Source organism: Mandrillus leucophaeus, unplaced genomic scaffold (assembly GCF_000951045.1).
Source record: "Mandrillus leucophaeus isolate KB7577 unplaced genomic scaffold, Mleu.le_1.0 Scaffold541, whole genome shotgun sequence".
Taxonomy (NCBI): Eukaryota; Metazoa; Chordata; class Mammalia; order Primates; family Cercopithecidae; genus Mandrillus; species Mandrillus leucophaeus.
Window position 1 is genome coordinate 1,305,684 of NW_012105820.1, and position 19,338 is coordinate 1,325,021.

At 54.8% G+C, this 19,338-nt stretch overlaps 2 protein-coding genes across 2 annotated transcripts in view; one reads left to right on the forward strand and one right to left on the reverse strand.

The window, feature by feature from the left end:
• The window catches only part of NOS2 (nitric oxide synthase 2, inducible), a 53,459-nt gene extending 35,961 nt beyond the window's left edge, over positions 1-17,498 (forward strand). The window contains exons 13-27 of the mRNA XM_011997545.1: positions 1,045-1,127; positions 1,831-1,975; positions 3,261-3,365; positions 4,679-4,728; positions 5,124-5,298; positions 6,463-6,595; positions 7,725-7,803; positions 8,596-8,777; positions 10,168-10,331; positions 11,298-11,505; positions 13,080-13,167; positions 13,548-13,669; positions 14,114-14,262; positions 15,218-15,403; positions 16,920-17,498. Coding sequence (XP_011852935.1) covers positions 1,045-1,127; positions 1,831-1,975; positions 3,261-3,365; positions 4,679-4,728; positions 5,124-5,298; positions 6,463-6,595; positions 7,725-7,803; positions 8,596-8,777; positions 10,168-10,331; positions 11,298-11,505; positions 13,080-13,167; positions 13,548-13,669; positions 14,114-14,262; positions 15,218-15,403; positions 16,920-17,018 — 1,968 coding nt within the window. The 3' untranslated portion in view covers positions 17,019-17,498. The remainder of the gene's footprint in view (positions 1-1,044; positions 1,128-1,830; positions 1,976-3,260; positions 3,366-4,678; positions 4,729-5,123; positions 5,299-6,462; positions 6,596-7,724; positions 7,804-8,595; positions 8,778-10,167; positions 10,332-11,297; positions 11,506-13,079; positions 13,168-13,547; positions 13,670-14,113; positions 14,263-15,217; positions 15,404-16,919) is intronic.
• A 964-nt stretch (positions 17,499-18,462) lies between these two features.
• Positions 18,463-19,338, reverse strand: part of LGALS9 (lectin, galactoside-binding, soluble, 9) — a 41,128-nt gene continuing 40,252 nt past the window's right edge. The window contains 2 exon segments of the mRNA XM_011997558.1: positions 18,463-18,682; positions 18,834-18,922. Coding sequence (XP_011852948.1) covers positions 18,463-18,682; positions 18,834-18,922 — 309 coding nt within the window.

A 19,338-nucleotide genomic window follows, 5' to 3' on the forward strand; every position in this document is an offset into this window, starting at 1 on the left:
AGCATCACTCCCGTGTTTCACCAGGAGATGCTGAACTACGTCCTGTCCCCTTTCTACTACTATCAGGTGAGGGGCCTTCCTCTCCTCTCCGTCCTGGGGGCTCGGCTCAGGTGTGGCTGTGTGTGTGTATGTGCACCTCATGGTTACACATGCAGGGCACAAGAGGAGGCAGGGATATGTTGTTAAAGCTTTCCAGGCTTCACTCAAGGATGCTGAGCAGACTTTGTGCATTTCCACGGAGAGTGGCACTGAAGGAAGCGCCTTCCACTGCACCCCTAGTGGCCTGTGGCTCGGTGGGGGGTCTGTCATTACACCTGCCTCCACGGGAGGGTCCGGCAACAGTCACCCAGTGGAGTGCTGAAGGGATTGGCTCCTGAGTCAGACACTATTGATTCTGCCACTTCCTAGCAATAGGGTCTTGGGTGGGTCCTTTCACCGTTCTGAGCCCTGATCTTCTCATCTCTAAAAGGGATGGGCTTCACTCCACGACAGGGGGTTGTATGGATTGCAAAGCTGGTGTATGGAACAGCTCAGCCCAGTGCCCAGCGCAGAATGCATTCAGTAACCATGAGCTATTGAGACGAGTTCATTTTGTGCCAAAAAGGATTTAAGAAGAGCTTCCTGCATCTACATGACCTCACACGCAGGGTGACTGCATGTCCTAGATTCTTGCCTGTTGTACTAGCAGCTCCTCTTGCTCTCAAAGGTGTCTCAGTTGGGACTGTACATTATGTCATCTGCCTGGTGATAAGATGCTAAAAGAAAAAGGGAGCACAGCTCGTTCCTTCCAGGAGGACACTGATGAGAATAAGAGTGAGCTGCCCCCCTCAATGTGCAGGCTCCATGCCGGGCAGTGGAGAGGCAACTGGGGGAGGGGCAGCCACAGCCCTCCCTTGCAGAGGTTCAGTGACGGGGGTGAGGTGCAGGACAGCCTTCTCTCCCAGGCTCATGACGGGTGCGAAGGGTCCTCTACCACTCCAGTATCCGCAAGCCGAGCCACGTCAGGACCCCGCCTTGCCCTCACATCTCCTTTCTTTTCTGAAGGTAGAGGCTTGGAAAACCCATGTCTGGCAGGACGAGAAGCGGAGACCCAAGAGGAGAGAGATTCCGTTGAAAGTCTTGGTCAAGTGAGTGGCAGTGACCAGTAGTGATGTGTGAACTGTGTCTCTTCCTTCTAGTCAGCCTCCGCCTCCAGTCCTTGAAGGGCAAGGAACACAGGGAATGGATATTCTTTTTGCTTTTGTTTTTGAGACAGGGTCTCACTCTGTCACCCAGGCTGGGGTGTAGTGGTGCCATCACAGCTCACTGCAGCCCCTGCTTCCCGAGCTCAAGTGATCCTCCCACCTGAGCCTCCCAAGTAGCTGGGACCACAGGTACAAACCCACGCCTGACTAATTTTGTCTATTTTTTGTAGAGATGGGGGTCTCACAATGTTGCCCAGGTTGGTCTCGAACTCCTGGGCTCAAGTGATCTTCCTGTCTCAGCCTCCCAAAGTGCTGGGATTACAGATGTGAGCCACTGTGCCTGGCCTGGGATTGTATATTCTTCGTGGAATTTGGCTCCCAGAGGTCCAGTCGCCAATTCCAAGGGTCCCCTGCTACCATTGTTCCAACCTTCTCTCTCCTCCATTTTCCCAAAGGGGCCTGTAGTAGTGGGTGAGGGGAGGAAAAGGGTGAGTTGTCATGGTGCATGGCTGGTGAGAAGCGTAGCTTGCTTTTCCCTTACCCTGCCCCACATTAAACGCTGTCCTGTCCCATTCCCCTGGTCTCCCATTTTCTTCTGGAAGGCTGACTTAGCACATAACACCTGCCTGTCTATCTGTCCCCACAGAGCTGTGCTCTTTGCCTGTATGCTGATGCGCAAGACGATGGCGTCCCGAGTCAGAGTCACTATCCTCTTTGCGACAGAGACAGGAAAATCAGAGGCGCTGGCCTGGGACCTGGGGGCCTTGTTCAGCTGTGCCTTCAACCCCAAGGTACCGGCTCAGTGGGATGGCTGTTGTTTTTTCTGCTTGTGTGCAGGGGAGTCTAGGAAAAGTTAAAACGGTTTCCCCACTCCTGGATGTCTCAGAACCTTGGATGTGCTAATGTGCATGATAAATCTGCAAGAGAAGGAAAGACGTGTGCAGGGATTTCCAAACTTACACAGCAGATGAGTTTTTCATGGTGTTCTGGAGAACACATTTTGAGGAACACTTTCACAGTGAATCCAGGCCTCAATGTATATCAGTTATTCTAGCTGAACTTTATTCAGGCTCACTGAACACCTGCTCTGCAGGATGCAGTGCTACATGTGAAAGGGGGGAGATGAGTAAGCTGCAGATAAACAAGAAAAGGCCACAGAGGGTCTGTCTAAGCTCTATCCCCTGCCTTCAGCACTGACAGATAAAATCCTACTCTTAGGGATTGGTGGCCCCATACTAGGCCAGCTCCGGGCTTTGAGGATCTCACAGTGAGTGACTCAGGGCCAGGCCTTGCCCTCGGAGAGCTCTCCAGCATACAACTCACTCTACCCTCCCAGCGCCCTGCAAAGCAGGTGTCAATGTCATTGTTAATGCACAGAGGAGGAACCTGATGGTTAGACAGGTTGATGGGTTTTCCAGGGTCGCACGGCTTCTGGGAGATGGATGTGACCCTGAGGACAGGGCACAGGCCAGTGTAATGCCACGATGGCATGAGCTGTGATCTGTACCACGTAGAGGCCTAAGCCAAGAGGGAACTGACTGATGACCAGGTCAGCCAGGTCGCTGAAAATACCTCTTGGGTCTAAGCCTCACCTGCCAGCTCCCAGGAGTCCGGAACTGCCAGGAGGGTGGTGGCAGGTCCCCCATCCTCAGTTGGGTGGGCCTGGATAGAACAGCAAGGCGAGGGCACATTTCCCCGGCCATTCCCTCCAGGCGCAGCTGTGACCTGCTCATTCCAATTTTGTGGAAATGTTTCCACACACACAGAATTGCAAGTAGCAATGGACATGGTGAGAGGCGTTTAGACATAGGATAGGCAGTGTTTTGGAGACAGAGCTTCCAGGGCTTGCCGATGGGTTAGCCGCAGGGCTTGAGCTGGGAAGGAGAATCACGGATGATGCGTTCAAATCGGTTCATTCACCTCCTCTGTGCCACGCTTGTGCCAGGCCCTGGGAGAGACAGATGAGCACAGATGAGCACAGGAGCCGCAGACTGGAGACAGTGTGAGAGGAAGCCCAGGGTGTCCAGGCAGGGTAGGGAGGGCCCTATTGGGAGCTGAGAGTTGATGTCCATCCAGGTTGTCTGCATGGATAAGTACAGTCTGAGCTGCCTGGAGGAGGAGCGGCTGCTGTTGGTGGTGACCAGTACGTTTGGCAATGGAGACTGCCCCGGCAATGGAGAGGTGGGTGGCCTGAGGTCTGGATGGTCTAGGGGGTGATCGCACACAGGAGGACCCAGGAAAGGGTCTAGGGGATGCAGCATGTCCTATATAGGGCGTTTGGGTGTCACTGCTCAGGCCACTCTGGATCAGGTCATTTGCCAGCCTCCGTCATAATTATTGCCATATGGGAAGGCCCCCTTTCCTATGATATATTTAATATATTTCTGTGAATGGCCTACCTGTTCGTATTTAAAAATTCATATTTAAAGGAAACTTGTATCACTCTCACAAAAGGAAAATAGCAAAACATAAATTCAATGAAAACAAAATGAAGTTAATGAATTTTAGCTAGATACTATTCCTAACCAAATCCTACTCTTTCTTTTTGTGTTTGTTTGTTTGTTTTTATTTTTTTGGTTTTTTTTGAGATGGAGTTTTGCTCTTGTTGCCCAGGGTGGAGTGCAGTGGTGCGATCTCGGCTCACCGCAACCTCTGCCTCCCTGGTTCAAGTGATTCTCCTGCCTCAGCCTCCCGAGTAGCTGGGATTACAGGCACGAGCCACCACGCCCGGCTAATTTTGTGTTCTTTTTTTTTTAGTAGAGATGGGGTTTCTCCATGTAGGTCAGGCTGGTCTTGAACTCCTGACCTCAGGTGATCTGCCCACCTCAACCTCCCAAAGTGCTGGGATTATAGGTGTGAGCCAACATGCTCAGCTATCTTTGTTTTTAAAAAAGAGTGACAGGCAATGAGAGAGGTATTAAAGGTCTATTAGCACCAATTTGAGACTGTCTCTCTAGTGCTCAGAAGAATGAAAATGTAATTGAAGGGGAAGAACTAAAAAATAAATTATGAAAAGGGAGTAATACTCACCATGGGATTTGACGCTAGTTCTGCTGGGTCACACACCTCCTGGGATCGTCTTGGGTTCCTGGAGAGCCCGCCTGATTTCAGAGACTATAGGACCAATTGCTGTTGCTTCTACTAGGTTCCAAACCAGAAGAGAATCACGGCCCATTAGGAGGCCCTCTGGAGATGCCCTGCTATAAGGCAGGCCCCCTCTGCCAGGGCTGGATGGGAGGAGGCCAGGCTGTTCTGGGTCTCCCACCAAGGGGCAGGGCCCACACGAGTTGCTACAGTTTAGCTGGAGTGAGAGACAGGCTAAACTTGTCAGCTGACAACCAGGTCCTTGGCCAGGTGGCCCCACACGTAAACCAACTTCCACTGTGGGCCGTGAACCTTCTCCTGCCAGCTGTGGCCAGGTTTCCAGAAGAAAGGAAAAAACAGTGTTTTTATTCATCCTGGCCTGAGAACTCTGTCGTTCCCTCTCTTTCTAGAAACTGAAGAAATCGCTCTTCATGATGAAAGAGCTCACCAACAAATTCAGGTAAAACTTTTTCCCTCGTTCTACTCCTCCTAGCCCTGCCCTGTGGACCCAAAGTCTGGGTTCAGGAGATGGAACTGGGTGTGCACAGGGGGTCGTCTCAGAGCTGACCAGGCACAGAGGGACCCTGGGTCTAAGGTCTGTACTCACAGTATGTCAAGGGTCAAACCACAGAAACCAAGTCCCTCTCACAGGTCTGTAGGCCAAGCATGGGGTGGTCATGGGAGTTGGTGACAAGGCTCTGGGGTCAGGGGGACCCGAAGGGGATCCAGCTCATGCTCCAGCTAGAGGGGAAGAGTCTGGGGCTGGCCTTCCAGGCTGTTGGTGCTGGGTGCTGGGTGCTGGGTGCCAGGTGCTGCTTGCATGGGGCATGAGTCTCTGTGTGTGTTCTCGGGCAGGTATGCCGTGTTTGGCCTTGGCTCCAGCATGTACCCTCGGTTCTGCGCCTTTGCTCATGACATCGATCAGAAGCTGTCCCACCTGGGGGCCTCTCAGCTCACCCCTGTGGGAGAAGGGGATGAGCTCAGCGGGCAGGAGGACGCCTTCCGCAGCTGGGCCGTGCAAACCTTCAAGGTCGGTTCCCAGCCAGAGCTGCTCCACAGCAGGGACATGACAGGGAGCATTCATGCCTAGGACATCTGTGCTGAACATCCCAGGTGCCATGACCTCTGCCCGTGGTCCTGTAGATGTGGTCCCAGGCATGGGCCAGGGCCACTGACCTGAGGGCGCAGGTCACTGCTGCTCTCCCTCAGCCCCCCAGAAGAGCTCCACCTGGTGCACACCACTCTGGGGAAGCAAGTGACACAGGTACCCCCTGCCCTTAGGGAGCTTCTAGTTTAAGGGCTTTCCCCTACTGACTACCTAGGTCACCTCTTAACTTCTGTGTCTGTTTCAGTCTCGCAGCCATAGAGAGCCTGGGCACAGGCACCACACAGTGGGCCCTCGGCAGATGCTGACCCCTTATCTCTCCACCACCACTTTGGATCCACTCAGTGTCTCCGTAGCTATTTATTGCGGTGGTTGGCCCTTGTCACTTAGGGAACTCGTCAGTCATGCAGAGTGTCACTCACTGGTGGTGCTTAGGATTATCAGCGTGCGTCGGGGCAGGCTTGGTTCCAAAGCCCGGGCCTCGTCCATGTGGTTCCACACCAGGAACATGGGGACAATCAGACCTCTCCCAGTGTAGGCATGAGGATACAAGATCATGTCAATATTGGCATTCATAATGGCTGGGCACAGTGGCACATGCCTGTAATTCAAGCACTTTAGGAGGCTGAGGTGGGCAGATCGCTTGAGCCCAGGAGCTCAGAACTAGCCTGGGTAACATGTGAAACCTGCCTCTACTGAAAATACAGAAAATTGACTGGGCTTGCTTGTGCATAATTGGTGTCAGCTACTCGGAAGGCTGAGGTGGGAGGATTGCTTGAGCCCAGAGAGGTTGGGGCTTCAGTGAGCTATGATGGCACCACTGTACTCCAGCCTGGGTGACACAGTGAGACCCTGTCTCAAAACAAAAACAAAGCAATATTTATAATAGTAGCAATAGCTACTATGTGCCAAGCCCAGGTACCTCTTTGAGTCCTTGCTGTCACCCTATCAGGTAAGTGTGCTTAGAACTCACATGAAGCCCACGGCTCACTGTTTAGTCCATGGTAAGGGCCTAAAAAGTGGTAGCCCCGGTGGTGCGGATGCTGCTGCTGCTGACCGTTAACCCCAGTCTGCTCCACCTTCTTCCAGGCAGCCTGTGAGACGTTTGATGTCCGAGGCAAACAGCACATTCAGATCCCCAAGCTCTACACCTCCAGTGTGACCTGGGACCCACACCACTACAGGCTCGTGCAGGACTCACAGCCTTTGGACCTCAGCAAAGGTACCTGCTTCTTGGCAGCACACAGGGCTTGTTTGTGTTGGGGTCTGAGCCCTGAGCCCACGGTCAAGGAGACCCCCGGGTCTCCTTCTGAACAGAGACAGCTGGCCTGGGCGCCTCCCTCTCACTGCATGCAAGAGCCTGTTAGGGTGCAAGACTCAAGGCGCTGAGGGAGGCTGTTTCAGGAGGGAACCCCAGGAGAGTGGTGGAGAGAGAAGGGGACAGCATCTGCCGAGGGCCTACTGTGTGCCGGGCACTCTGCGGGGCTCCTGGCCCACATGGGCTAAGTGAGCCTGGACACTCCTCCTGGGAGAAAGGCACAGATGGAGAAATTGCAGTTCAGGGAGGTGAAGCACGTTGCTAGCCTGTGGCCATGTTGGGGTCTGAGCCCCCACCTTCCAGCCGCAAAGGCAACCAAGGGTCGTGAAGAAGGCGTCACAGAGGCGATTCCAGGCTGTAGTGGTGAACTCTCCGCTCTGCACCCCGGGGTGCTGTGCCCTGTGCCCTGACTAAGATAGTCCTGCAGGTTTCTACGTTTCAGATATCCCCAATGTCAGCGATGCTCTCCTGTGGGTCCCAAGCCATGGAGATGTCCTGGGACTTTCGTTTTTAGGTTCCTAAATTGAATTTCCCAATACCTAGAAGCAATACCTAGAAGCTGCCCTGTATCAGATCAAGGAGTTTTATTTTTGGGGGGGCGTTGGGGGACGGAGTCTCAGTCTGTCGTCCAGGCTGGAGTTCAGTGGCGTGATTCCCACTTATTGCAACCTCCGCCTCCCGGGTTCAAGTGATTCTCGTGCCTCAGCCTCCCTAGTAGCTGGGACTACAGGAACTACCACCATGCCTGGTTTCAGTATGTTGCCCAGTCTGGTCTCAGACTCCTGACCTCCAGTAATCCACCCACCTCGGACTCCAAAAGTGCTGGGATCACAGACATGAGCCACCATGCCCGGCCTGAACCAAGGATCTTTATTTGTGGAATAAAAGGAAGAAAAAGAAAACCCTCAACGGCCACCTCAGCAGCATGCCCCAAGTGTAGTGTCCAGGTGTCACTGACTCAGACACCTGGGGGCTTCCCCTACCTATGCTCAAGAGCCACTTTGCCATTTCACCGTCTCTGTGTTCTTCACAGCCCTCAGCAACGTGCACGCCAAGAACGTGTTCACCATGAGGCTCAAATCTCGGCAGAATCTACAGAGTCTGACATCCAGGTAAGGGAAAGTACAGGGCTTCTCGGGTGATGCTCTGTCGATTTTATTCTAAGGAATGAAAGGCCAGAAGAAATCAGTCTTTGAAGGGAGAGGGGAGGAGCATCTGCTGGCATTAGCAGACACACTGTCAGTAGGACCGGCCCACCTGGTAACCCGCGGCCACCTGTGCTTTTACATCTACTCTTGGTTAACCACAGGCCACTTTTCCAGCTTGGACACTAAGCATCTGTCCACTTCCTCTCCTTCCTCATTGAACTCTTTCACTAAAAGGAGAGTGCAAGACAGACTTAAACTGTTTGACTCATTCTGAAGAACTTTCAGGAAAAGTGTTGGCAGGGAAGGACATTTCCCAGCTCTGGGAAACGAGCCTTGTGGATTATCTGCAGGTTTCATTGATCTGTGCGGTCCTCTCCGCGTGCATTAGGAAAACTGGCCTTGGTTCTAATAAGAACAGGGTTTGTCCTGGCAACAAGGAAAGGTTTCTTCTGATGTCCACGTGTCTCCAAGGGGGATGCTTTCTCCAGGCAGAGGCTGTGGCCAAGCCCTTGGGGGACTCAGAGGGCTGCTGGGAAGGGGTGGGCCCCCTCCTCCCCAAAGGGAAGCTCCCGGGGCCCTCTCGAGCACCCCTGCCTGTAGGGATCCCTCATCCCAAGCTCAGGGTGGTGGCCCAGGCTTGTGGAACCAGCCAGGAAAATGAAAGGAGGGCACATTTCCTGGGGAAACTGGCCTGCCCATCAGGAGCCCTGGAGGAAATCCTCCAACGTCACCTGAGGCTTCATTTTCCTTCCCCAGCCGTGCCACCATCCTGGTGGAACTCTCCTGTGAAGACGGCCAAGGCCTGAACTACTTGCCGGGGGAGCACCTCGGGGTTTGCCCAGGCAACCAGCCGGCCCTGGTCCAAGGCATCCTGGAGCGAGTGGTGGACGGCCCCGCACCCCACCAGACAGTGCGCCTGGAGGCCCTGGACGAGAGTGGTGAGCCCCAGGCCAGAGAGCCAGTGCTGCCTGGCATCCTCCGGCCACCCCACCTGGCTGAGGGGCTGGGCCTGGGCCTGCCGGTGACAGCCATCCCTGCCCTTCCTGCTGAGAGGGTGGGCCGCCAAAGCTCATGTGAAAGCAGTTATGAAAACAGTCCTAGCCCATAAGGCATCGCTCCCTGGCCTTAGTTTCCCCAGTGATAACAACATCCCCGCAATGCAGTGGCCAAAGTGAGAAAGTGGGATAAGCCGGGCATGGTGGCTCACGCCTGTAATCCCAGCATTTTGGGAGGCCGTGGCGGGTGGATCACTTGAGGTCAGGAGTCTGAGACAAGCCTGGCCAACATGATGAAACCCTGTCTCTACTAAAAGTGCAAAAATAATTAACCAGAAATGGTGCTTCATGCCTGTAATCCCAGTCACTCAGGAGGCTGAGGCACAAGAATTGCTTGAAGCCAGGAGGTGGAGGTTGCAGTGATCAGAGATCTTGCCACTGTACTCCAGCCTGGGTGACAGAGACTCCATCTCAAAAAATTAAAAAAGAAAGTGGGACCAGAGAGGCAGAGCCTGGTGGTGCTCCCCACTGTCCAGGAGAAAGTGAGAGAACCTGAGACATGGGGACAACGAGACAGACGTCCTTGTGACTGTAGGGTGATGGATGTGGTTCATTATGCCTCTGTTTCAGAGGAGATAATGTCATCCTCATATTTTTACCTAATATTTAGAAAGCATCTGTGTACCAGGCACAGCACCAGCTATTATGTGCACGGTTTGATTCAGTGCTCATGCCAACCCAGCAAGATAGGTTTTGGTATCAGATCTGTTTCACACGGAGGGAACCCAAGGCCCAGAGGCTTCAGTCACCTAGGAAGTGGGGAGCCAGGGTTTGAACCCGTGTCTGCTGGCCCCAGGGTCTGTGCTGTGACTGCCCTGCATGCTGCCCCCTGGGACTTCCCTTTGGGCTCATCTTCTGCTCACCCAGCACCTCTTGGTACAGCACCCAGGGGACTGCAGTCATGGGCTTTTCTCTGAGTGAACAACTGGCCTGTGAGGTATCCATTAGTCTTTGGTGGATTTAGTCACTGTGAGTCTGTAGATCGCCAATGGGTGTCTTGCTAAACTTCAGGTCTGGGCCAGAGAAGGACATGGTTAGTTCATCAGGACCACGCCAACTTAGTGCCCCTTGGGGGGCTGGTGTTCAGCCTTTCCTGGAATCCTTTCTCCATGTGCCACCTCCTTCCTGCCTTTTGCTCTTGGAACCAAGATTTCAGAGCCTCCTTTCCCCTGCTGCTGGAGAACAGGGGGTGTCTGCCCTGGGGGCCTCGCTACCTACTGAGAATCCCGAATGGGGCCTCTTTTCCATCCTGACACCTTCCTTCCCCGTCCAGGCAGCTACTGGGTCAGTGACAAGAGGCTGCCCCCCTGCTCGCTCAGGCAGGCCCTCACCTACTTCCTGGATATCACCACCCCCCCAACCCAGCTGCTGCTCCAAAAGCTGGCCCAGGTGGCCACAGAAGCGACTGAGAGACAGAGGCTGGAGGCCCTGTGCCAGGTGAAGATCAGGGCTGGTGGGCAGTGGGGGTATGTGGGGGGTCCCAGCATGTGGGCAGCCAAAGCCCAGAGCTGGTCTTTAACTTCCAAGAGGGATCCACCCAGTTTCCCAAAGTGAGACCCCTGTCAAAGGCTGGTGGGAAGCCAGGCATCATCCGCTGGCCCATGTCTGGGACACAGTTGTGTTGAGTGAACTGAGTTTTTCCAAGTGTCTGCAGGATGCAGCCAGAGTGCACTGCCTTGAATATTAGCTAGAAAGGGGAGCCATCGTTATCTGTCTTTGCTTTCCCCAAAACTGGAATAAAGTTGTCACTTAAGATGTACTGGGGGATGGATGGTGTGGATGAATGGATAAATGGGCATTATGGACAGAGTAACAGATGGACAGCTGAATTAATAAGTTAATGAGAGAATGTATTAAGTCACCTGCAACTGTCTGGTTCCAAGTCTGCAAAAGGCACTGGTTGTCATTATTATCATCATCATTATAGCTAATTATCTTGATTCCAACTACCCCCACCACCATTATTTTGTGGCTGCAATGTACTAGCTTGGTACATGTTTTCTGGTTTAATTCCCATAACATCCCCACCAGGTAGGCAATGCTATCCTTGTTTCACAAAAGGTAAGTAATTGGGATGAGATTCCATATTGAGGACACCCAGTCAAGATTTGAACCCAGGTCTGATTGGTTCCAAAGCCTTGCCCCAAATAAATTATAATAAAGATTTGACCCCTGCCCATGAGTTGCTGAGAGTGGAGGTAACACAAGTTAGATAAATGTACTGGACTGAGTTCCTCCAGGACAGGAACTATTTCTTCTCAAGCTTGGTAGTCTCAGCACCCTGGACAGTGCCTGGCACATGGACTTGTTTGTTGAGTGAGTGAATGAATACTGGGTTGTGACAGCCTTTCCCCCAAAATGGGGCAGGCGCCCCGAGTCACTCACATCACCCTTGGCTGTCAGCCCTCAGAGTACAGCAAGTGGAAGTTCACCAACAGCCCCACGTTCCTGGAGGTGCTGGAGGAGTTCCCATCCCTGCGGGTGTCTGCTGGCTTCCTGCTTTCCCAGCTCCCCATTCTGAAGCCCAGGTTCTACTCCATCAGCTCCTCCCGGGATCACACGCCCACGGAGATCCACCTGACTGTGGCCGTGGTCACGTACCACACCCAAGGTGAGCCCAGGGCTCTGGAGCAGGCCCTCTTCACTCCTTATTGGGCATCTGTTCATCAACTCGCATTCAGCTCCCTCATCAGTTCAAGGAGGGAGGGAACACCCACAGCCTAGAGTTGTTAACAGTATTAGGAGGTGTGTGGGAGAGATCTCTAGGAACCAGGCACTAAACCAAGCCTTCTGTGTGTATATGATCAGTTACTATGTGGGGTAGGTACTGTGTGCATTTTACAGGTGGCACAGAAAGTCACACTGTTAGTAAGTGGAGAGCTGAGATTCGGACCTGGGTAGTCCAACTGCTGAGTCCAAGTCCTCCACCACTCCACTGTCCCACTACTCTGGCGACAATTTAATGAGATCAGATGTGGAGAGCACCCAACCCTTGGTGAGAGCCCAGTGGTTCTTAGTCTTCCTGATTGTATATCCTGAACGCAGGGGAGAGTCTGCATTGATTGTTCATTCGCTCACTGAGCTCATTTAGTGATGGTTTATTTCACACCTCCCCATGCCTGGCACTGGGGTGAGTGGGGAAATACAACAGACATCAGCCCTGCCCTCAGGGAGCATCTAGAGGCAGCAGTGGAGAGATAGGCATAGAAACAATTACATGATTCTCATTGTGCTGAAGCCAAGAAGGAAAGGTCAGGGTCACCGAGGGAAGTGAAGGGTTGGTGATGCTGCCATTGACGGGGAGGCCAGCATCTCATCCAGGTGGTCTCAGCTCCACCACCGGCCTCTGCCCCCTGCCCTGCCCTCTGTAACTGAGAGTTGCCTGGGTTGGCAAAGCTGGGAGCTGCCCACACTTCCGAGCCCTCTGTCCTCTAGGAAGCAAAAACACAGTTTATAAAACCTTGGCAGAGACTCTGCCCTGCTAGAGAACACCCACCCAGACCAGGAGAGGAGAGGCCGACATGTCCTGTGAGAGCAAGATTCAATCCCGAGGAAAACCAGGGGGACCTCTGCAGTTGGTGGGAGGCCTCCTTCAAGTGCTGGGCCACTGTAAGGGGAACAGAACCCAGAGAGACCTCCTGGGTTTCTACAAGCCCAGGAGGGGCCACTGAGGAGGAAAGCGAGGCGCCAGAGCAGGTGAAATGCACAGAGCTCATCCACCACCCAGGGTTGCTGCCAGCAAGGGCCATGCTCATGAGCGCACACAGCAGTGGCCACCCCCAGGGGTCACTTCATGCTGCTGTCAGTGGAGCTCAGAGGTGAGCTGCGGGTGTTCCTGGAGAAAGTCTTTGGAAGGAGCACTGGAGTAGGAGTCAGGGAACCTGAGCTGTCCACCTGATTCCGCCACGACCTGAGTGACCTTGTCCAAGTCACTTTTCCTCTCCCCGACTCGATTTCCGCATTGGCGGAAGGAGCAGCTTGCAGCCTCTCTAAGTCCCTTTCAACCTTCCTCAGCTCTGCGCTCTCAGAGGGTGGCGCTCAGAAGCAGGAGGACAAACAGCTGCTCATTGAGTCCTGAGAGTGCCTGAGTGGGGGCGTCCAAGGAGGCCGTGGTGTGGGCGGAGCAGCTGGCACGGTTTGCGCATGGGCAGTGGGGACGTTAGTCACTTTGTGTTACTGTTGCAGATGGCCAGGGTCCCCTGCACCACGGCGTCTGCAGCACATGGCTCAACAGCCTGAAGCCCCAAGACCCAGTGCCCTGCTTTATACGAAAGTAAGCACCGCTTCCGCTCTGTCCCCTGTGGGACCGCTGACCCCTGGGGGTTCCGGGAGGAAAGGGAGGGATCTGGGGTTTAGGTGCTGCTCGGAGCCCCCACTGGGGTTACACTGGTGTGGCTGTCTCTAGCAGGGACAGTGGTGACAGGTGGGTTTCAGAGTCCAGTAAGCTTGGCCCTTTTTCAGAAGGACCTGGGGGAGGTGCTGGTGGCTGGACAGAGGTGAAGCAGCCTGCAGGACGTGGGAAATCAAATAGCAGCTGCTTGTCCTCTCCAACCCCTCACGACCGCCCCCCACAGGCCCAGCTCCCCAGGCACCCAGTGTGTGTGTGGACCTGGGGTGTCTGAGGGCTGGCCCGTCTTCTCCTGTCCTCTTCAGCGCCAGCGGCTTCCACCTCCCCGAGGACCCCTCCCATCCTTGCATCCTGGTCGGGCCTGGCACAGGCATCGCCCCCTTCCGCAGTTTCTGGCAGCAGCGGCTCCATGACTCCCAGCACAAGGGTAAGACTGGAGGCTTCCCAGGTGGGAGGGGCACCAGGGGGCAGCGCCTGCCTAGAAGCAGAACTGCAGCCCCACAAACGGCTCCCGGACCTTTCTGGAGGGAAGGCCTCCCAAATTTGCCTCCCTGTGTGGAACTCTGTGGGTTAGAATGGCCGCCTTTCTGTCTCCCACATCGTAGCCGGGGCTCCCCCTCCTGGGAGTGGAGGTAACTGAAAAGTCCCTGCTTTTGACCTCCGATGGGCTGAGGGAATTTTGCATCCGCACTTTCAGTTCAGTGACTATGGATGAGTGATCTGAATGCCTTGGGCCTCAGTTTCCTCATCTGTAAAGTGGGGATAATGCTGTTAAATAGCTAGTGGGAGTGAAATGAGAATTCCAGTTGGACTTGGCGCCGTGGCGCCCTCTGGTGGCCGACATGGTAACAACAGCCCGGGACTCCTGCAGGAGTGCGGGGAGGCCGCATGACCTTGGTGTTTGGGTGCCGCCGCCCAGATGAGGACCACATCTACCAGGAGGAGATGCTGGAGATGGCCCAGAAGGGGGTGCTGCATGCGGTGCACACAGCCTATTCTCGCCTGCCTGGCAAGCCCAAGGTAAATGCAGCCTCGAAGCAGGTGAAGCATTACACACACAGGCTCCAGGGTGAGCCCTGGGTCCCCACAGGCCCCTCGCCTCCCTGAGCCTTCAGCTCCTGAGCTCTCAAGTGCGGGTAGTTCACAACCATCAGAGTGATGCTGTGAAGAGTGTTACGCCCTCTCATATAGAAGAAGTGACAGGCCTGGAGAGGTTTGGGACTAACCTAGGTCACACGCGGGTTAAGCCCACAGCTCAGCCTGCTGAAGGTCCCCAGCAGGTCCCCTGGGACACGCAACTGCCCAGGGAGAGGTGGTGCAGGCTGGCTACGCTCAAGCCCAGCAAGGCTGGAGGGCGGCCAACGCTTCCATCACAGCCCTCAGAGGGGTCTTTGCTGCCCCCAGGCCGCGTTGCCCCCTGAGCCTGGGGTGTCAGAATAGACTCTTGGCCTTCACACACTTGTCCTACCAGGGCACCTCCCGGGTCCAGTGCTCTGTGCCCAGTGCTGGGGCCAGTGGGCATCCTGTGCGGAGCTGGAGCAGAGAGTGTCTGACTGACTCCTGGACCTTCTAGCTGGGGAGCCCAGGATCCCTATCCTGCAGGGACCTGATGGACAGTCTGCATTGAGAGGCTCCTTTTTCTGGGGTGTAGGCAGAGCCCTGGGCGGGGCACTGCCTTTATTGATGCCTCTTTGAAGCATGGCAAATCCAGAGACAGTCTGGGAGCCCCACTAGATGGTCAGCCCCTCGAGGGCAGGACTGTGTCCAGCATTTATCTCTCTACTCCCAGCCCAGCCCCCGGGGCATCTGTGCTCCTCCTCACCCTGAACCTGGCCCCGTGCAAGGTCCTGGCTGGGAGGGGACTCACTCCACAGCCCTTAGTGCCCTCTCCCCGCCTCCCTGAGGCCAGCAGGCCTGCCTGCAAGCCTTGTCCCCAGCAGCTGGGGACTGGACCCACCACTTCCTCTGGTTTCAGGTCTATGTTCAGGACATCCTGCGGCAGCAGCTGGCCAGCGAGGTGCTCCGTGTGCTCCAGGGCCACCTCTATGTTTGCGGGGATGTGCGCATGGCCTGGGATGTGGCCCACACCCTGAAGCAGCTGGTGGCTGCCAAGCTGAACTTGAATGAGGAGCAGGTCGAGGACTATTTCTTTCAGCTCAAGGTATAGTAATGGGTGTGTGGGCTGAGGGTGTTGGCCAAGGCACAGGCCACTGGAGCCAGGACCAGGGGTGGCCGGTAGACCCAGGGGAGTCAGGCCCAGAAAAGTTCTGGACCCCAAGAGAATCTTAGCAGTGGCTGAGATCTGAGCTGGGTGGGCTGTCAGAAGGCCCCGCTGCACATCCTGGACTGGTCGCAGCTTTGGGAAGTCGGGTGAATGGGTTCCATTTTGCCGTCTGTGGAATGGGGGCAGGAGAGTCTCCTTGGCCTCTCCCCAAACCCCCTTTCAGAAAGTATCTGTGTGGCCAAAGCAAGGCTGTGAACACAGGGGAGAGCAAGGCTGCCCCCGTCAGCCTCGTGTGAACCTCACACTTCTTATTCACACCCAGGCCGGCGTCTGCTCACCCTCATCCCCGCGGCAGCAAGGGCCTGCATTTCACTGATGAAGATAATAGTGATATTTATCAAGGGTTTACACGGGGCCAAGTGCTTGCCAGGGATTTTCATGTGGCATTTCATTCAGTCCTGCCGAGGACTTTATGAGGGAGGCACCCTGCTTTTCAGAGGGAAGGGGGCCTACGGGGTCCACAGCAGTGAGAGCCTAGAGTTCAGTCTGCCTCTCCGTGGTTCCAAAGCCCGGGACTGTCACTTCCATACTCTCCCTAAGACACATTCATACGTTCAACTGAACATTTATTGAGCACCTACTATGTGTCAGGGATAGAGCAGTAAATGAATCAGGCAAAAATTCCTTACATTCTACTAGGGCTGACAAACCCAAAAGAAAGAGGTGTAGTGCTTCAGAGAAAAACAGCAGGAAAACAGCCCAGGAAATGCTGGGGAGTGTAATTGTAAATAGGGCGGCCAGGGAAGGCAGAGCTGGAAGGCGGCGTCTGAGAATAAACCCGAGATAGTCAGGAGGAGCCCCGTGGATACTGAAGGAAACACTCGGGGCTGTTCTGGAGGGGGCAGCAGGTACAAAGGCCCGGGGGTGGGAGTTAAGCTGGCGTGTTGGAAGAACAGTGAGGAGATAACAGGCATTTCCCCAAATGGGTTGAATGGGTCAGTAGATATTTGGCATCAAAAAGGTTCCAAGGTCGAATAGCCTGGGACATGCTTAGTTAAGCCAAGGCAAGCACGTTGCTTTACTACAAAGCTTCTGGGGGGCTTCAACGTGCTGCTGTGCGTCGGGACCCTTCAAGGCTGGGAGCAAAGCAAGGACATAGCGTTTCCCAAATGTATTTATCTCAGAGCTCACACTTCCTGGAGCGTCTTGGGTGGGGGATGAGCGCTGGGCAGGACATGGGAATGCCAAGTAAAGCTTTGGAGATGGTTAGAGGGCCCGCTCCAGAGCAGGTGCTGAGCGGGGTTAGGCTCTAAACCAGATTCCAGCACAATCTAAGTATGACAGTTGGGAAGACAGATGACTCATGAAGGTCCACGTGACAGGGAAGCTGGGCAGCCCCGGGGGCTCATCCCAGCCTGGACTTGACACGTTGATCTCTGTTTCCACCTAAAAGAGCCAGAAGCGCTATCATGAAGATATCTTTGGTGCTGTATTTCCCTACGAGGCGAAGAAGGACGGGGCGGCAGTGCAGCCCAGGAGCCTGGCGATGTAAGCCCTCTGACGGCCCACAGGAGGGGTTAAAGCTGCTGACACAGAACTTAACCGTGGAGCCAGCTCTGAGGTCACAGGACCTGGGGAGATGGAGAAAAGTGATATCCCCCAGCCTCAAGTCTTATTTCCTCACTTCGTTCTCCATCAAGCCCTTTACTTGACCTCCTACCAAGTAGCACCCTGGATTGATCGGAGCCTCCTCTCTCAAGCTGGGGCCTCCCTGGTCCCTTGGAGACGAACGCTTCAATGCCAGACCTGGCAAGTGGGTGAAAGATGGAACCCGTTGCTGAGTGCACCACTTCATGTGACCACCAAGAGGTGCTGTTGCACCACTGTGTATTTAACTGCCTTGTGTACAGTTATTTATGCCTCGGTATTTAAAAAACTAATACCCCAGTCTGCTCCCTATGGCCACTTGGGCCTTCCCTGTATGATTCCTTGATGGAGATATTTATATGAATTGCATTTTATTTTAATCACACTCTATGTGTGTGTGCGTGTTTTGTAGGGAAAGCTCCCCTCAGAGTGGGGAGCTGGTGGGTGTCACAGCCTGGACAGATCCTCCACAGAGGAACACCCCAGGCAGGCCATGGCTCCTCTGAAATGGCTGCCAGGTGTGACAGCAGCAGATGGAGCTTGTGCTGGTCTATGGGGCCTGAGGAAATGGATTCTTGCTGGGCCAAGCAGGATGTGTTGGCATCAGCTGGATGCAGAGCTGGGCTTCCAGTGGCTGGCCGAACCCCACACATGGGCACAGAGCCACTTTTCCCACGCAAGCCCTAACCCCTAATGCCAGGGAGACCCACAATGGGTCTCCTAAACGGTGCTTCGGGTTGGCTTCTTCTGACACCCCTTCCCCAAGCCACCTCCTCCCACTGGGACACCAGGTCTGAGGAGCCCAGTTCTGGCCCTGCTGTGGCCCTCACAGGCTCTGCCCCAGCCCCTCTCCCATCTCGGAAGCATGGGGCTGTTTCCTGGGGTCCCCCATTGCAACCTTCCTGTGTCCAAGACTCCTGCCCAAAAGGCTAGAGCCCCAGCCTGCTTTCTCCAACACCCTCTTGGGATTTGCGAGGGACCCTCTGGGAGGAGGTGTGAGGTCAGGACCCCCTGCCCAAAAGGAGTCCATGCTCTCCTGTCCCACTCCTCTCAGCAGCACCCCCGCCCAATTCCACAGACTCCAAAATGCCTCCAAATGAGTTAAGGAAGCCACGGTCAACCCACATGAATGTGCCAACAAGCATTTTCATTTCTCTATTTCAAAGACACTGGGAAAGGAGCCAGTCCCCTGAAGACAGCACTCTGGTCAGTTGGTGGAGGCCAGTGGGATGCCATCAGACTAGCTTTCCTGGAGGGGGTGAAGGGTTGGTACAGAGTGCAAGGTGACAGTGAGGTTAAAGGTCAGAGGGGAGGGGCTGAGGAGGTCACCTCCCACCAGGAGTGGACAGCTAGTGGCTTGGGACTGGGGTGGAGCTGCGTGGGGGATGGGAGGGGAATGAGCGTGGGGCTTCGTCTTCACTGCCCACTCCTCCTCTCTCCCCAGCTGTGCCCCTCTTGTTAGACCCCCAAGAGCTGTTGATCTGGGTGTTGCGGACCACAGCGTTCTCATCAAAACAGGGATTCAGGTGGAAGGCGCTGTGGCTCCCAGAGCACAGGTTGATGAGGAATCTGGGGTGGGCGGCCCATCTGGACCTTTGTCCACTGAGTTCTGGGCCCCATTTCCTCCCTGTCATCCACAGCCTGCCTGAAGCCAAGGGAATGACTGGAATGACCTTGAAGGGCTCTCTCTTCCCAGAGGTCACTGGAGCCCTTGGCTTACCTCTGAGCACTGGGCAGGACAGTGCCCGACAGGATGACAGACTTGGATGGGTACAGCCCTCCCAGAATGGTGGTGACAAAAGGCATCAGCTTTCAGAAGGAGAGGCATGGGTCAGCCAGTGGCAGCCAGGGCAGCCCACCATGCAAAAGGGGAAGACTGTACCAGTTCCCATGAATCTGGGCTGTCAGCTAGACAGGAAGCCCGCGATAGCTTCCTGGGCTGTCAGCTAGAGAGGAAGCCCGCGATAGCTTTACTTCGTTCCATAAAAGCGAAAGGAAAACTTTCCAGTGCTCCTCAAATTAATGGGCTTAGATTAGTGTCACGAAAGGAACTTTGGGCCGGGCGCGGTGGCTCATGCCTGTAATCCCAGCACTCTGGGAGGCCGAGGTGGGCAGATCACGAAGTCAGGAGATTGAGACCATCCTGGCTAACACGGTGAAACCCCGTCTGTACTGAAAAATACAAAAAATTAGCTGGGCGTGGTGGCGGGCACCTGTAGTCCCAG